This window comes from Tachyglossus aculeatus, unplaced genomic scaffold, assembly GCF_015852505.1.
Source record: "Tachyglossus aculeatus isolate mTacAcu1 unplaced genomic scaffold, mTacAcu1.pri SUPER_34, whole genome shotgun sequence".
NCBI classification, from domain to species: domain Eukaryota; kingdom Metazoa; phylum Chordata; class Mammalia; order Monotremata; family Tachyglossidae; genus Tachyglossus; species Tachyglossus aculeatus.
In genome coordinates, this window is record NW_024044839.1 from 2,047,975 (window position 1) to 2,066,871 (window position 18,897).

At 49.1% G+C, this 18,897-nt stretch overlaps 1 protein-coding gene across 1 annotated transcript in view; it reads left to right on the plus strand.

Moving 5' to 3' along the window:
• Positions 1-18,897, plus strand: part of TNRC6C (trinucleotide repeat containing adaptor 6C) — an 87,498-nt gene that overhangs the window by 36,788 nt on the left and 31,813 nt on the right. The window contains 1 exon segment of the mRNA XM_038742122.1: positions 7,622-8,032. Coding sequence (XP_038598050.1) covers positions 7,622-8,032 — 411 coding nt within the window.

The following is an 18,897-nucleotide window of genomic DNA, read 5'->3' on the forward strand; positions in this document are numbered from 1 at the left end:
GATGTTCTTCCTCGGGACCATCAGTGTTTTCTGTTTTGTCCCAAACATCCTAGCAAATGAGGGACAGGAAGGTGAGGCAGGGAGAATGTGCCTGTGAGTGAACTTGTGGGGTGGAAATGTCACCACAGTTTCTTATACACACACGTGTTAACAAAGCTGTGATTCACCAGTTAAGAAATGCAAACTGCTGAAGAAGTGGGTTTTGTGGAGATGTTCAACCCAAGGCTCCGCCCTCTGATGAGATGATTGCTTTTTCATGACCTGTCGGTCAGTCTCCTAGGGGTCATCCTTCCCATCTTCAGAAGGCCTGTCCCTTCACTTCTCTAGAACAGCCGTACGCTGGCCGTTCTTCATCATCAAAGCTACCTGTGGTCTTCCATAAGTGCCTCAGCTATGCTAATAGGAGTGATTACTGATCTCCCTCCCACTTGGTGAGACCTATGTGGGACAGAGACCTGGGTACAACCTGATTAACTTGTATCTACCCCAGTGTTTAGAACGGTGCTTGACACGTAATAAAGCACTTACAGCATTTTTAAAAGTCACAATTTCTGTAGCTTTTGTTCACGCCATCCTTCTATAGTCAAAACTGCAGTAAAAAATGTTTGTAATTAAGCAAACAACCGTCTCTTCCATCCTCACTCTCTACTGTCAGTCGCCCACTAGGCAAAGTTCGAGCTTTTCTGGGAAATGAGCAGTGAATTCCTGCCCTTGGAGCAGTAACGGAGAGCGAGCAAAACTGCAACCAACAATTGCCAATGCAAGAGTCCTCGAGATTACCGTTAGTAATTTGGACTAAAACCATTTTAATTTCTTTCAGCATTTGTGTTATCGGGTCTGATTTACTGGGAGTGGCGTTTAATTAATTAAATTCAATTTAGAGCGTTAACTCTATTACACATTAGTACAGCGAATTACCTCTGAACAGTCATTTCTCAGTAGTGACATGCTGTAAGTTAATTTAGCTCAGCGTTCGCCTGGGCTCCTTTTTTGAGTTCGGCCCTGAGTTGCCATGGTGACGGCGGGATCAACCGAGAGTTGTCAACTGAACCACCGGCGAAGCAGCGGTTTTGCCCACCGACCCTACGGCCCCGGGCCTGGAAACGTTGACGCTGGTGGGTGTCGTCGGGGCCCAGCTCTCTTCGTCTTGTTGCACTTGGTCTCAGTGGCCTGCTTCGCTCAGCAGCAAACATTTTTTTAATTTGTTCCCCATGGTTTTTTATTCATTCATTTAATCGTATTTATTGAGCGCTTATTGTGTGCAGAGCACTGTACTAAGTGCTTGGGAAGTACAAGTTGGCAACATATAGACGGTCCCTACCCAACAGTGGGCTCACAGTCTAGAAGGGGGAGACAGAGAACAAAACAAAGCATATTAACAAAATAAAATAAATAGAATAGATATGTACAAATAAAATAGAGTAATAAATACGTACAAACATATATACATATCTACAGGTGCTGTGGGGAGGGGAAGGAGGTAAGGTGGCAGGGGGAGAGGAAGGAGGGGGCTCAGTCTGGGTTTAAAGCTCTTATTAGGGGTAGGACACTGTACTAAGCGCTGGGGTAGTTAGGTCCAAACTAATCAGGTTGGACACAGCCCCCATCCTACGTGCCGCTCAGTCATAATCCCCATTTTACACCTGGGGGAACTGAGGCCCGGAGCAGTGAAGTGACTTGCCTAAGATCACACAGCAGATATGTGGCGGGGGCGGAATTAGGACCCAGGTCCTCTGAATCCCAAGCCCGGGCTGTCTCCACTAGGCCACAGGGCTTCTTGATGTCTTAATCAATCAATCAATCGTATTTATTGAGCGCTTACTGTGTGCAGAGCACTGTACTAAGCGCTTGGGAAGTACAAGTTGGCAACATATAGAGACAGTCCCTACCCAACAGTGGGCTCACAGTCTAGAATGAGTTGCTTGAGAGCTTAAACTCTCCTAAGTGCAGAGTCCAGTGCCCCACAGGCAGTAAGCGCTCAGTAAGTACAACCTATTGCTTGACTGGACTAGTTGGAATGGCCCCTGAACAGGCAGTTGAGCTCTGGGACCCCATGTGAACCACTATAATCAAGCCTCCTTGGTCTTAACTCAGGTTGGGAGGGGTGGTAGATGAAAAATGTGCAGACTTTCCCCTCCATACCCCACTTTTCACTGTAATAATAATAATAATAATAATAATTGGCATTTGTTAAGCGCTTACTATGTACAAAGCACTGTTCTAAGCGCTGGGGAGGATACACGGTGATCAGGTTGTCCCACGTGGGGCTCACAGTCTTAATCCCCATTTTACAGATGAGGTAACTGAGGCCCAGAGAAGTTAAGTGACTTGCCCAAGATCACACAGCTGACATGCGGCGGAGTCGGGATTCGAACCCATGACCTCTGACTCCAAAGCCCGTGCTCTTTCCACTGAGCCACGCTGACAATCGAGCTAGAATGAGTTACCAACTCTGCAGTCAGTAGAGCTGTCAGCTCCCAAGGAAAAGTAAGTCATTTAGGGGGTCGTCTTAGGAGTCTCTGTTTACAAACTGAGTTTGGCTAGCTAGGGAAATGCTCCTCAGAGGAGAATAAATAAACCCAGAAGCATCTGTCCTCTAAACTGTCGTCGTGGAGTAGCCAACCTGTAACGGGTTCCAGAGGTATTAATTCAAGAGATTGTGTCTTGTGGTGGTGGGTGCGTGTGTGTGATTTGCTCGAATGCTAGGCACTTAGGGTCAGGAAAGAGCTTACGGTGTGCAGAGCACTATTTTAATTACTCGGGAGAGTCCAATACAACAGAATTGGTAGACATGTTCTCTGTCCGTGTGTGTGTGTGTGTGTGTGTGCATATCTATTCTATTTATTTTATTTTGTTAGTATGTTTGGTTTTGTTCTCTGTCTCCCCCTTTTAGACCGTGAGCCCACTGTTGGGTAGGGACTGTCTCTATATGTTGCCACCTTGGACTTCCCAGGCGCTTAGTACAGTGCTGTGCACACAGTAAGCGCTCAATAAATACAATTGTGTGTGTGTGTGTGTCTATATATATGCATACGTATATAATAGATTATATATTATAAATTATTCATATTAATGTCTATTTCCCCCTATATTGGAAGCTCATTATGAGCAGGGAACATATCTGCTAATTCTGTTGTATTTTCCCAGGTGCCAAGCATTGTGCTGAGCGCCGGGGTAGATGCAAGATAGATCAGCTTTCTTCCCCCCTCCCCACACCTGTCTTCACCCCTCTCCCACTACAGTTCAGCCTGTACCGATCACTCCTCCGATGCCACCCTAATAGTGAGAGCTGTTTCAGCCAAGCTCTGAACTAAGCTCTGAGGGTAGATCGAAGTTTTTCAAGTTGGACCCAGCTCCTGTTCCACATGGGGCTCACCTGGTACACTTAATCTGCCGTTCTTTCCCAAGCGCTTAGTTCAGTGCTCGGCATGAAGTGCTCAATAAATGCCATCGATTGATGGAGCATCTTCTGTTGTATTGTGGGCTTTGACCCGACCTCGGTAATATTCCATTTTATTGGAACGAGGTCATCACGGCTACATGAGAAGCAGCGTGGCCCAACGGACAGAGCTTGGGCCTGGGAGCCAGAAAGGCCTGGGTTCTAATCCTGGCTCTGCCACTTGTCTGTTCTGTGACCTCAGGTGGTGTGACTTCACTTCTCCAGGCCTCAGTTACCACATCTGTAAAATGGGGATTAAGACTGTGAGCCCTCTATGGGACAGGGGCTGTGTTCAACCCAATTACCTTGTACCTACTCCAGTGTTTAGTACAGTGCCTGGCACATCGTAAGCGCTTAACAAATGCCATCAACATCATTATTATTAGAGACTGCGTTCTTCTTCTGGCTGTGTTCAACCCAATTGCCGTGTACCTACTCCAGCGTTTAGTACAGTGCCTGGCACATCGTAAGCACTCAACAAATGCCGTCAACATCATTATTATTAGAAACTGGTTTCTTCTTGTGGTTTCCGTCTAGTGACTTGGATGTGAAAATGTAGCCTCGCGAGAGTTGATTTGGAGGATTGGGAGTAGACTGTGAAATCGGGGAAAAAACAGGCCTTTTGATTGTGTGCAAGAATGCTTCTGAAATTATGGGATCCATCTGTTTCCGGTAATGAATTCATCAACCCATCAAACGATGACCCGAACAAATTGCTGAAGGGAAAAAAAATACACTGGCATGATAAGTTTTAGTAGAGACATTGGCATAGTATAATCAGAAATTCTTTTTATATGCCGCATTTCCTAATGGGGGCTGCTGCATTTAATAGCTGCAAATGAATTGTCTCAGCAGCAGCCAGGAACACGTTTGAGTCTTAACCACTTTCATTCCAAAACACGTTGTATTGTTCAGTACGGGGCTCTGCACACAAGAAGCACTCATTAGGTACTACGATGGATTAAAGGGAAAAAAAATTGACTCCCAACTAGGATATAAGGTAAAAAAAAATCCAACTCCACAGATATAAGAATTAATTAGAATGAATTTGATCAGTAACGTGTAATGAAATACTACCAGAGAAGCAGCATTGGCCTAGTGGTTAGAGCCCAGTCCTAGGAGTCAGAAGGACTCGTTTCTCATCCCGGTTCTACCACTTGCCCGCTGTGTATCCTTGGGATAGTCACTTAACTTCTCTGGGCCTCAGTTCCCTCAGCTGCAAAATGGGGATTAAGACTGTCAGCCCCATGTGGGTCAGGGGCTGTGTCCAGCGCAAGTTGCTTGTATCCACCCCAGCACTTAGTATAGCGCTTGGCACATAATAAATGCTTAACAAATGCTACATTTACCGAACAAGGGACCACCTTAAATCAATGTGGTTTAGTTAGCCAGTGTCTTTTCTTTAAGTAAATTCTTTTCCTATGTTACCGAAACGTGCTCAGCTTGATCTCCTGTTCCCAAAGTCATGCATTTATAATTCTCAGGACTGTTAAAGGGATTCTGTGGAACTAATAAACAAAATCCCAAGGAAGTCATTTTTGGATCTGTGTGCATATAATTGATTTAGAGAGTTTTGGATCTTTTGAAGCTCTAAAATAATTGCTAACATTAAAGCAGTTGAATGTCGGGGCCGGGGGTGGGGGCGGTTTCTTAGGTGTCCTTTTCTTGGGAAGGGAAAGTAAGATTTAGATTGGTGCCTGGACGTCTTTCACCTGTTGTGTTTTTCAAATGGGTTAGGTGAATTGTTCTCTTCAAATTCTGCACTTGGCTGAAAGTAGTCTTAAAAGAAAGTGTGCCATGTAAGTCTGAGGAGATTTGAAGTAATCACAGTCCGGACAGGCTTAATGAAATAGAAAGTGAAGTAAGGACCTAACAGAGAGATTGTATTTTCAGATAATTTAGAGTAACGGCCAGTATTTGTGTTCCATTGACAACCACGTCATTGGGTTACCTTCAGGAAAGCCTGGCCAGACAAGCTTCAGGAAGCAGTCTATTTCTATTAATGACTGTCTCCCCATCTAGACTGTAAGCTCGTGGTGGGCAGGGGATGTCTGTTCTTTTTGTTATATTGTATTCTCCCAAATGCTTAGTACAGTGCTTTGCACTCAGGAAGTGCTCAGTACATACCATTGGTGGATTGAAAAGAGAAATTGGGGGAAGAGTGAAAGGGGATTTTGCTTTCAGAAAGATTACCTCTGCGGAATAAATGGAGCAGATAAAAAATGTTTATTCGAGAGGGGTCCTGAAGGGTGGCTCATCAGTCAGTCGTATTTATTGAGCGGTGGTGGGCAGGTGGCCTGGACAGAGAGGTTCCTGGGAATTTCCAGCAATGCGATGTTGCTTGTCCCCAGTTTGGATTGGCATTTTGTTGTACCTGAAAACCACACTGTGGGTGGTTCTGCCTCCCAACGCCAGGCAACCATTTCCTTCAAGGTGGCCTTATCCCAATGTCATTTTTCTTCTACCCCTCCTCCTCCCCCACTCAATCCTACCCTTCCCCACTACCATTGAGCACTTTTCCATCACCACCACACTTAGGTGCTCACAGTGCAGCACTGTTGTACATATTCACTTTCAGCCCATGCTATTTAACCACCGTGTATTGATCAGTGGTGTTTATTGAGCACTTAGTGCAGGCAGAGCACTGACCTAAGTGCTTGGGAAAGTCCAGTACAACAGAATTGGTAGACACGATCCCAGCCCACAAGGAACTGACTGACACACATCCATTTTCTCATCTGTTTGCCTCCTTTCTGTAATTGCTTTCTCTCCGTGCTTCCCCTCCCCCTCACCACAACGTGATCGTAAGCGCCACAACGGCAGGGTTCGAGTCTTCCGATTTTGCGATGGTCTCCCAAGCTCTTATTATGGGGTATTCTGCCCACGGTAGGTCCTCAGTAAATACCAGAGGTTAATTGGCTGACCACCCCAGGGCCCAAGCTTTAGGACTCTTTGGGCTTGACTCAGTGCAGATTCAAAGCTGGCCCATCTCCTGATTGCTCCCCTGCCGTGGCTTGAGCCCCGTGGGAGGTAGTCTCCTTGGTCCAGTCCACATTTCTGTCCAGAAAGAGCCTGGATGACGGGCCACCAACGGCCATTTGAGCAATTTGGAGGCAAAGGAGGGTAAAGACCGCCGGTAAACAACCTCACTTGTCGGTAGGCCGCTCCAGTCGGTGCTTTGTTTCCAGAAAGCTAGTTTTTCCCAGCCAGTTGGATGGACTGTGGCATCTTCCACTTCCCTTTCTGCCTCCCCGGGGAGTTTCCCCCTGGTCTGAGGTCACCGGGTAGTCGGCAATTGGCTTGACTGGATTACGGAGGTGAAAAAATCAAGGCCGGGACCTGGAATTTGATCCTGAACCGGACAAGCGACTTTGAAGGGAAGAGAGTTGGGTCGATGCGTTCCTGGTAGTGGATTCTGGTGGGGGGAGGGCAGGCTGTGGGCCGCGGGCAGGCACCTCCCCGGAAATTGTTCCTGCTCCTGATCATTCTCTCCCCCTTCTAGACTGTGAGCCCGTTGTTGGGTTGGGACCGTCTCTATATGTTGCCAACTTGTACTTCCCAAGCGCTTAGTACAGTGCTCTGCACACAGTAAGCGCTCAGTAAATATGATTCAATGAATGAATGATAGGTGCTTGACACACCTTCAGGCGCTTGACCATCCTGCCTCAGAAAATTCACCCTTGAGCGCTCCTTGAAGCAATAATCTTTCCACGGCAAAATATCTCTTTAGTGGAGAGAAATATATTGGGCGTTCATAATCAAAAAGGTTGGTTTTAGATTTTTGGTGTATGCTTGTATTTATTTTTTTTCTCCCCTTAAATGGTATCCATGATCCACATATTATGTGCCAAGCGCTGTACTAAGCACTGGGGTAGAGACAAGATAATCTGGTCGGTCCCTGTCCACATGGGGCTCCCAGTCTAAGCGGGAGGAAGGACAGGTATCGAATCCCCCACGACGCAGGTGATGTAATTGAATCCCAGTGTAGTCAAGGGGGCAGAACGAAGATGAGAACCCAGGTCTGTGTTTTATTCCCACTGATCCCTGCTGCTTCCGTTTTCTTTATCCTCTTCTGATGTACTGCGTTTCCCCCCCAACCCCCCATTTGTTTCAAACTTTACAATTGGCATCCTCACGTTCTCCCCCCGGAGTAACAGGCTCTCGGTCTCATCTCTCTCGTAGTGCCAGAACCTACTAAGACCAGTTCAAGCCAGCCCCAACCTGCCGGTCCCAGTGCCAGTAGTTCTTCCACCAGCACTCTCCCCACCAGCAGCAGCAGCAGCAGCAGCAATGGCAAGCGCGGGCCGGCCCCCAGCCAGCAGCAGCAGCCGCAGCAGCCGCAGCTGCAGCCGCAGCAGCCCCAGCAGCAGCCGCAGCCGCCGCCGCCGCCAGCCGCGTCCCGTTACCTGCCCCGGGAGGTGCCCCCGCGCTTCCGCCAGCAGGAACAGAAGCAGCTGTTGAAGAGAGGTCAGCCGTTGCCTCCTGGGACCCTGGCGAGCGGAAGCCCGGCCCAAGGCCCCGGACAAGCAGGGACCAGTCCCCCTCCCGCCCCGGGACCCAGCGGACAGCACCATCCCAGCAAGCTCCAGCCAGGTGAGACGCCGCCGGAGGAAGCGGGGCCGCTCCGGACTTTGGGCGGCGGGGGGCGGGTCTGCCAACTCCCAAGCGCCTAACACTGTGCTTCACACCCACTGAGCGCCCTTTAAATACCACTGATGGAGGTGGCACCGGTAGTCTGGAACTGCGTTCCTCGTGGACCGCTTCCTAGAGGCCGAGCCCCGAGGCAGAGACGAGGTAGCTAGATCAGATCCGGTCCCGGCCCAGCTTCCCACGGTCTTGGTGGACGAGGGCAGGCACACATCCACCAATCGGATGGATCAGTACCCTGTGCGGAAGGCGATACTAAACCCTTGGGAAGGTACCGGGCAGTGGAGTTGGTAGGCACGATCCCTGCCCACAAGGAGCTGACAGTGAACAGTGGGAGGCAGGCGTTAAAGAACGGGGGAAGGAGGAAAGTATAAGGATGTGAACCTCAGTTGGGGGCTGAGATGAGTAGCATAGTGCTTAAGGGGTATCGAACCAGGTGTGGAGTTGATGCAGACAGGAGGGCGGGAAATATGAGGGCTTGGTCAGGGAAGGCCCCTTGGAGGAGATGGGCATCGTAGGCGACAAATCGCAAACAGTGGGAGCCGTTAAGGGATACAAGAATCAAAGGCAGAGGACCTTGATCAAAACAGGATCAGGCATTAATACTGGATGTCACCGTACTGCTCTTGTATACCAAGAGATAGAAGCAGGAAGGGGTTAACTGCTTGGTCCCTCGGGCCATGTACGGAGGGAGTGGCAGTGCCAGGATATTTCTCTCCCTCTCCCTCTCCCTCTCCCTCTCCCTCTCCCTCTCCCTCTCCCTCTCCCTCTCCCTCTCCCTCTCCCTCTCCCTCTCCCTCTCCCTCTCCCTCTCCCTCTCCCCCCCTTACACACACACTCTCTCTCTCTTTCCCTCTCTCCCTCTCCCCCCCACCCCAGTCGCCCCTCCAGCCTCTGATTTTCCAGTGTGCGAGCAGCTATCAGCTTCACAGTCGCTTTGCCAGAAAATGACGGAAGAAAATACTTGTAGCCACCCACATTTAGATTTCTTCCAAGTTGGGTTTTCAAGCAGGCAGCAAAACAGTCGCTCGGAAAACCACAGTCCGTTCGATGATTATGAGATGAGGCGTTAAAACTAAGCCATCAGTGATACATCTTAATAAGCCTTTTTTCTTTGTTTCTGTGCTTGTAAAAGCGATGCTCTTCCCAGATAAAATGAGTTCAGCTTGATACGATTCTATAACGTGGTCTAGGAATTTTCTTTTCCTGTGACACGGATAGAGCAAGTGCCAACAAGGACAAAGAATCTAGCCGTCCAAATAGCATGAATTCCCTTTAAGAATTTAATGACTTAAAGGTGATTTTTTTTTTTTAAGTCCTTTTTCAGTCTCTAAAAAAGAACAGGTTGTCTCTTATTTCCCAGACCAAAGTTGGGTTCATGGGCCTGATGACCTTTTTTCCCACCCCCCTTACAGTTCATCCAAATGGATCTGGTTTACCATATTGGATTCTGTTCTAGGGCAAGAGCTTTTCGTTTGTATGAGACTAAATTTCACCAACTCTTTTTCAGTTTTCATAAGTTGTTTCCCTTTTTTCTCATTCCCGTAGCTGGCGTTCCTTTCCTTTTCTTCACAGTGCATTTGGATCCACCGCTCCTCACTATAGTGTCCCTGCCCAATCGGGCAACCACCCCTGAACCTTACATTAAAAAATTGCCTTTGGCTGCCCACCCTCTTCTCTGACCGTGAATGTCTGTCCCTCCTTCCAGAATTCATTGGTCCTTAGTTGGGTGGATATCTCTCCTTGCCAGAAGTTCCTGAGATAGGGGTGCTGCGCTCTCTACGTTCTGTTCTGGGAGAAGACTTTTTTTTCTTCTAGACCAACTGTGACTCCCAGGATTTACTTACTGTGCCTTTAGATTGGAAGCTCCTCAAGGACGAGAGTCCTAGCTCCTTTCTCTATTGATATATTCCCCCAGTGTGGAGTACAGTGCTCTGAACCTACTATGGATTGGTTGCCTTTAATCCAACTCATTTTGCAGACTACAAGCCCACTGTCTTCTCATGAGCCTCTTAAAAGTGTCTAAAAGTAAAATATAGTCGATTCTTGACTAGGTAGGGGGATGCCCTTTTTTTTTTAACCCTCCTTTCTCTTGCTGTTTTCATCTGTCGGAGCTTCACTCTGTTCATTGTAAATAAGAGATGTAAGGGAAAGTTAAATCCATTAACCTGTGGTTTTGCTTCCTAAATCTTTTGTGGTCCTACCACCCACACCGACCCGATTTGAAATTTGCTGAAAGCCCTGACCCTCACAGGAAAAAATATCCGGTGCTCCCACCATCGTGCCTCCTGCCGCCGTCTTGGGGACGCAAATGTCTGAAAGAAAGTTCCTAGCACCAGGGCGCTCTGAGTCAGGGGGCTGTGTAAGCCTCCCCACCCCAACTTTTTCCCCCCCAACATTTAGCCCCCTGGAGTGTTCTACTTCCCCCCAACTCCTTTTGTTATCAATGGTATTTAATTGCTTACTATATGCAAGGCACCGTTCTAAGCGCTAGAGTAGATACAAAGAACTCTGTTAGGGCACAGCCCATGTCCCACATGGGGCTCACAGTCTTCATCCCAATTTTCACAGTAGAGGTGAGGCACAGAAATTCATTTGCCCAAGGTCCCCAGGCGGGCAAATAGTGGAACCAGGATTGGAACCCAGGTCCTTCTGGCTACCAAGCCCGTGCTCTCCACTGAGCCATGCTGCCTCCCCTTCATATCTGGGCTAGTTCTCGTCCATCTGCTTGCCCAGAAGCGGGGCCGGAGCTGACCTCATCTGTTCATCAGATCTGATAGAGAGGAGCGATGGTTTGCGGACGGTAAGGGAAAGTGGGACCTGAGGATAAGCTACCTTATAGTAACTAGCCAGTGAAGACCATATGGGCACCGGTCACCTCCTGGTGCCAAGTTGATGTGGCTGTAGACTGAGCTGTCATTTACTGAACAGTAGGGAAGAGAGACTTTGGGGGAAAATCTCACTAAGGATTTGGTGTACCCCTTTTTTTAATGGTATTTAAGTGCTTACTATGTGTCAAACACTGTTCTAAGCACTGGGGTAGGTATAAGTTAATTAGGTTGGATAAGATCTGTGCCCTACATGGGGCTCACAGTTTAAATGGGAAGGAGAACAAGTATTTAATCCCCATTTGATAGTTGAGGAACTGAGGCACAGAGAAATTAAGTGACTTATCCGTGGTAACACCCTAAGCAGTTGGCAGAGCCTGGATCAGAACCCAAGTCAGGGCTCTTTGTACTAGCGTACGCTGCTTCTCTGGAGGATGGAAAGTCGACTGTCTCAGTTTGGTTTTCTCGTCTGCTACCAGTTGTGTACCGCGGGAAATCTGAAAAAGCCAACAGGGTCTCCTTAAGATGTTGCTTTCTCCGAGGTTACTCTGGAGCAGGGGCCCATCCGACTGTTTTCAATAAAGTGATCCTCAGCCCTTGAGGCAACTAATGGGAAAAGTAAGCCAAAGCCTTTCTCTAGGCTTTGGAGTATTGATCTAGGAAAAAGATTTATTTGCCATAAATACCATTAAAAAAAATTTGTTCTTTGAAAGGGGAATCCATGCCTGATAGTCTGTTTTCTTGCCCGTATTTTAAATTGGGAATGTAGGTTCCCAGGCCAGGCAGGGCTGGATGAAGACAGTGAGCCCTGACCTTTAGTTACGGTGGGATGCACATCATATTGCCAGTAGGGCCAAAGAGGATTTAATTGTTGGCAGAAGACGTCGGACGGGAACAGTATGTGCTGATCCTGGTGAACTCCAGATCCACAACTAGAGTAGCAGGCGAGCTGCTGGAGTTGGGTTGACATTTCAAAGAAAGCTCTCCAAAGTTGTGCTTGTGAAGTTGGTTTAATCATCTGGGCGTGGTATTGAACAGTTAGGAAAAGGGGGTGTCGGTGTTTCTAGGGCCACGTCCTGAGCTGTGGCCCAGCAAGATTTTCAGGGGAGCTTCTCCTTCAGCCTCGGCCTTCTCTAGACTTCACGTCCTTTCCCTCCCGGCACCTCTGGGGTCGTCGGAGAGGGGACCCTGGATGGGCAAAAAGCCAGGCCAGCCGTGACCCAATTATTAATAAAAACTTCAGCCAGAAAATTGCTTGCGGATCTGCTGCACTTAGTGTTTAACAGTATGCAAATGCCTCCTCTGGTGGCCCTCTGTCCGTTTTATACACCTGGACCTGAGGGAAATCCTGTCAAGAGCCAGGATTTTAGGATGGGGCTTACATTCACATCAACAGAGCCTGATCTGTAATACTTTGGAAAGCGGAAGTGGACTCAACCTCAAAAGCCGTTCTGATTCTTCCTGGTATTCTGAAAAATAAGTTGACGATACCACCTCGTTGCTGGAGGGAAACAGGGTGATGCTGACAGTCTTCTCGGTAGAGGTCAGGGAGCAAGACACAGAGTTAAGCCCCCAGAACGAGAGTTCATCTTAACAGAAAGTCCAACTGTTAGCGATTGCAGTGTGCTTGGAAATAAATTGAATTCTCAGCGGTTTTTCCTATCTCATATTCTTTTTGATACAGTCTATCACCTCAAGTTACATAATTTCTGGAACTTAACCATCCTATTTTTTTCCGAGGGGCCCAGAAATTCAGGCCTTGGGGGAGCGTGTCATCAATTAGAACCTAGTGATATGAGCATTGACTCTAATTTGGGCCCTCGCAGCAGGGCAGTGGAAGACCCCAGCTTCGTTGTCTAGCAGCATCAGCTTGGATTTTCTGTAATACGTTTGTATTCTGCTAATAATGCACAGTTTTGCTGACCTGCGCTTATTTTCTTGCCTGAAGCTCCCACTCTCTTACTTCTGTTCTCTCTCTAGCAAGATCCTTTTCCCATCTCTATCTGTGGGATTTGTCTTCCTACAGAGATGTAATTCCATTTGCATTGAATTGATCTTGCTGGATTTAGGTCAGCAGAATCCTGGGATGTAGCCTCCAGAAAGAACCAGGTGTTGGAGGCTGGGGGGATCACAAGGTAGACAGGAGAAGAATTTTCAGGAAATGGGAGTAGTGGGAGTCGTATTTGCCAAACACCCACTCTGTGCAGCCCACTGTGTTCGGTAGGTCCTAGGGATGTCCAGAAGAACAAAGTGATGCCCGACAAGGAGCTTCCACTTGAACAGGAGAGGCAGGTATAAAAATGCCTAAAGGATTGTCCAGATAATTGGCTATGCAGTAGAAAAACCACCTGGGTGTGGTGGGAAAGAAGTTCTGTAGTGATAGAGTTGGCTGATGGATTCGTGCGGCTCAGGTGCTGAGAAATTAATCAGGGAAGGCTCACTGGAGGAGTGGCATTTTAGGAGGGCTTTGCGGAGGCTGATTTTGGGTTGTGAGCCAGGGAAACGGTGCCAGTGGGGGACTGGGGAGAGTTGAGAGCGAGGGCCAGCTAGATGGCTGGGTAGAGCTGGGGGAAAGGAGGGGGTAGAAGTGGCAAGATGCCTTGAAGACGATGGGGCGGAATCGTGGTTGGCGACAGTGAGACCCAGACAGCCAGCAGAGGGTTTTGAAGAGAGATGTGGGCCGAGTGACGCTTCCAAAAGCTGATGGTTGCGGCAGCGTGGGTTGATTAGTAAACGGGGAGTCGGGGGGAGGCTGGAGGCTGGAAGACCAGCAAGGAGGCCAATTGCAGTAACTTGGACCAGAGTCAGTCCGGCAGTCGTATTTGTTGAGCACCTGCTGTAGGCAGAGCACTGTACTCGAGAAGCAGTGTGGCCTGATGGCTAGAGCACAGGCTAGGAGTCAGAAGGACCTGGATTCTAATCTTGGCTCCTCTACTTTTCCGCTGTGTGACCTCGGGCAAGTCACTACACTTCTCTGTGCCTCAGTGACCTCATCTGTGAAACAGAGATGAAGACTGTGAGCCCCATGTGGGATAGGGACCATGTTGAAACTCATTAGTTTGTGGCTACCCCAGTGCTTAGAAAACTGCTTGGAAGAGTACGACACAATAATAAACAGTCACATTCCCTGCCCACAGTGAGCGTACAGTCTAGCGGGGGAGACAGATGTCAGTACAAATGAATAAATTACCAAAGCTTGAGAAGCAATTTGGCCTAGTGAAAAGAGCCCAAGCATGGGAGTCAGAGGACCTGGGTTCTAAACCTGACTCCACCGCTTGTCTGCTGCGATGAGACAAGTAATTTCACTTCTCTGGGCCTCAGTCCCATCATCTACAAAATGGGGACTCAGTCCCTATTCTCCCTCCTACTTAGACTCTGAGGCCCATGTGGGACCTGATGATCTTTTATCTACCCCAGTGCTTAGTACATTGCTTGGCAAATGCAACAATTATCATTACCAAGGTGATAGCAGTTGGGATGGAGAGGAAGGAGTGGGCCCAAGAGATGTGGGATTTGGCGATAGGACCATATGGGAGAGTCGAAAGGCAGTGAGGAGCCGGGAGGCCACAGCTTGTCTGGGCCAGGGTCGCTGGTCTGGAAGTGGGGGAGGTTATCCGCGCACATTGGAGAGTGGGGAGGGCTGGGTTGAGGGGAAAAGAAGAGGAGGGTGTTTGGGTTTTTTTTTTAAACTTTGTATCGGGTACTGTAAGTAAGCACTGGAGGTCTGTTAGCAGGCTTGCACAGACAGTCCAGTATATTCTCAGGCAGATTTTGTATTAAAACTTGAATGGCCACATCTGCCCTCAATCATTCGCCCGGTTCCCCCTTGTACCCGAAATGTTAGGCCCCGGAGTTGGAGGATGGAAGACGAGGAGGGCGTGTGTGCGGCGATGGGGGAAAGGTGAAGGTGAAAGAGCAGAGGCAGTGGGAGAAATAACTAGGCCGGTGTCCACTCTGAAAAGGCAAGGGAGAGCCCCTGGACCCAGTGAGTCACGATGGCAAATTAGCCAATTTGCGATGGGAGGATATGCTAGTAAATCGGATTTCCTCTGGGTTTGAGCGGGGACAGAGGAGTCCGACGACCCCCATGGGGCTTGGATTTTGGGGCAACGCTTAACCTAGTAAGTGCACTTTCCAAAACTCGGCCGGCCCCCGACCGCCAACCCCGCGACGGAGGGCGTGAGGAAGCACTGACAAGAGACAGGTCCGCAAAGTCGATGGGGAAATGAAAAATGGGCCAGTTTTTCGTTCGGAATCACGGCTGCCAAATAGGCCGGCGTGCCAGAGTGGAGCCATTAGTGCAGGCTTCAAAGAAGGTTTAATGCCGAGGAATAAAAATCAGCTTTGAAAATTTCCAGAAGTCGTTTTCCTCGTAGGCCCCGTTTCAGAAATGAATTTCCCACCCCACATCTGGCAGCCCGCGTATTCAAGTGGGGCAAGATTTGGAAGCAGGTGAACGGCGTGTGTGGTTTCTCTTTCCATAAAGGCAATCCGGCTGGCATCCCGAGAGAAGGCTGGCACGTTAAACAGCCGGGGAGGAGATGGATTTGGGTGCTGTAGGCGGAGCGTGCATGGAGACTCTTGGACCGGCCCCGAGTTTAGGTGGTGTGATCCAGGTGTCTGGGTGGAATCGTGTGGTAATCACCAAAATTCACCCCGTTGTCTAGGCCCAGAAACGTGAGGCCCTTCTTTCTTCTTAGCTTCCATTCTGACCGGCTTTGCTGACAAGGCGCCGAGGTCACCGCTCCAAGCTTACAACCGTTGGAGTGCCTTTTATTTATTTATTTTTATTTTTTTAACTGCGAAGAAGGCAGAATCATCACAATGCAGTGTTTTGGGTGGCTGTTCCGCAGGTTTATAAACAGCGGCGGCTTTGATTAATACGCTCATGTTTGTCGCTTAGATCTTTTCTCGATAGAGGCTGGGAAGTAATTAAGCAGTTGGCCGCCGGCCAATTTCCATATGGGATTTGTTTAGAATATTACAGCCAGTGCTGGAATGCCAAGCGTCTGGGGCTGTTGTTTGCGCCGAGAGAGGAGGAGGAGGAGGCGGCGGCGGCTCGGAGCGAGCGAGGCAGCCAAGGCAGCGGAGGGGGCAGGAATGCCTTTGCACGCAGCCAATCAGGGCGACGCGGTCGTCCCCCTGGCCGACTTTCAAAACAAGAAGAAAAGCGGCCACGGAGCTAATTGCGGCCCGGTCCCAAAGCGAAACCGCTTGTGACCGCCGAAAGAATTGAAAAAGGAAGCAAGATTGGGTGAGCGTGGCCTGCCGGCCGCTCACCCAAGCCCCACCCGGGGCCTACGTGGGTGGGGGCAGGGGCTGAGGAGGTGGGTTTCCCGAGGTGGCCCCCAGCCAAGCGCCCTTGCGGGTGGCTTTCCCGGCAGCCGGGTCCCAGGATGGCTCTTGTGCCCTGTACCCAGTGGACATACTGGTGCACCCAGCGTTAGCATCTCCTGGGGTGCCCGGGGGTGGCACTTCTCCTCAGGTAACACCTTGCTAGCCAGCAGCCGGACCAGGCCCCACCCCTGACCGAGTGAGGAGCATCCCACCCCCATCCCCTCCGTTTCTGTCCCGGCCACGTCTTCAAGGCAGAGCCGCGGCAGCCTCGGCGTCCTAAGCCTTTGGCCGCGATTCAGGTCTGATAAAATGGCGTCGCCACAGAAGGAGCTGCCGGCCGAAGGGCTCTGCGGCGGCGGAGCCACAAGACAGCCTTGTCCCCGCCGGTCTCCCTCGGGTGGGGCTTTGGCATTCGCTAGGTGTCCCTCCTTAGGATCAAGAGAGCTCAGGGTTTTCATCATCATCAATCGTATTTATTGAGCGCTTACTGTGTGCAGAGCACTGTACTAAGCGCTTGGGAAGTACAAATTGGCAACATATAGAGACAGTCCCTACCCAACAGTGGGCTCACAGTCTAAAAGTGACTTTGTGGTTTTGTGGCGGGGAAGGGCAGGGCGGCCTTTGGATTTTATCCAGGGGCCTTCCAGGACTCTAGGCCTCATGGGGAGAGAGCCTCGTTTTCATTCTCTGGGGGAGAACGCGCCGAGCAATGAGCCGCTTCATTTGCACCCCTTTTTTGGGCTGGGCTTCGTTTTCAGTAAATAATAATAATAATAATAATGGCATTTATTAAGCGCTTACTATGCGCAAAGCACTGTTCTAAGTGCTGGGGAATTTACAAGGTGATCGGGTTGTCCCACCTGGGGCTCACAGTCTTAATCCCCATTTTACAGAGGAGGTAACCGAGGCCCAGAGAAATGAAGTGACTTGCCCGAAGTCACACAGCTGACCAGTGGTAGAGCCGGGATTTGAACCGATGACCTCTGACTTCAAAGCCCGGGCTCTTTCTGCCGAGCCACGCTGCTTCTCTACTTCCCAAGCGCTTAGTACAGTGCCCTGCACACAGTAAGCGCTCGATAAATACGACGGAATGAATGAAGCACTGTTCTAAGCGCGGGGGGGGGGGGTTACAAGGTGATCAGGTTGCCCCCCGTGGGGCTCACAGTCTTCATCCCCGTTTTACAGAGGAGGTAACTGAGGCCCAGAGAATCAATCAATCAATCAATCGTATTTATTGAGCACTTACTGTGTGCACTAAGCACACAGTGTACTAAGCGCTTGGGAAGTACAAGTTGGGGACATAGTGAAGTGAAGTGACTTGCCCAAAGTCACACAGCTGACAAGTGCATCCACCAAGTACCCACACCTACGGCCCTAGCCTCTCTCCTCTCCAAGCAGCGGGCGTCCCCGTGATGGAATCCGGCCCTCTAAATTCTTTCTCCATAGACCTTTATTTACCCCCATCATCATCAATCGTATTTATTGAGCGCTTACTATGTGCAGAGCACTGTACTAAGCGCTTGGGAAGTACAAATTGGCAGCCACTGGGATGTGTGGGGCACCTTTGATTCTCTTCAGCTACAGATAGTTGTAAAATCTTCCTTCTTGTCCCCTCAGGAATGAGGCAGGTGACACTTGTTTGTAAACATCCATCAGCCTGAGGGCCAACTGCACTCTTCAGAAGCATTTCCTGTGTTGCATGGCGCAGACCCGCTACTTTGAACAGCAAGGGAGGAGAGTGAATGTCTGTCCATCTCCGTACCTGTGACATGTTCAGAATGCGTCTTCTAAGTACACTCAGAGCAGACTTTCCGGTTATCCTCACAGAACTGGGCAGTTCAAATTGTGTTTGATGTAGCTCTGTTGTAACTGCCTAAAGATGTATCTGGCCTTTTTTGTTTGCAAAATTGTCTTCCGGCTTTTAACTTTTGAATTTTCAGTGGCACTTGTGAAGCGCCGTACTATCTGTCGAGCCCTGTTCTAAACGCTGGGGCAGGTACAAGTTAATCAGTTCGGACACAGTCCCTGTCCCACATGGGGCTCACAGTCTTAAGTATTGAATCCCTAGTTTACAGTTGAGGAAACAGACTCAAAGAAGTGTAGTGACAAGCTCAAGGGTACATATTTATTCTGTTTATTTTATTTTGCTAATATGTTTTCTTGTCTGTCTCTCCCTTCTAGACTGTGAGCCCGCTGTTGGGTAGGGACCGTCTCTATATGTTGCCAACTTGTACTTCCCAAGCGCTTAGTACAGTGCTGTGCACACAGTAAGCACTCAATAAATACAATTGAATGAATGAAAAGGGTAGGGAAGGGCTGTTTTGCCCCTAAATTTTATGAACTCTGCCACTCAGGCCTTTCCGAATTCACTTCTTCCCTGATAGAACCAGGTCTCCAATGCTATTTTATTTTATTTTATTTTATTTTATTTATTTTATTTTTTAAATGGTATTTGTTTAGCACTTACTGTGGGCTAGGCACTGTCCTAAGCGCTGTAGTAGATACAAGCTAATCAGGTTAGAAACAGCCCACGTCCCACATGGAGCTCACAGCCTTAAATTCCCATTTTACAGGTGAGGTTACCGAGATCCCGTGAAGTGACTTGCAAAAGCCCAAATGATTAGCAGTCACACTGGAGAAAACAGG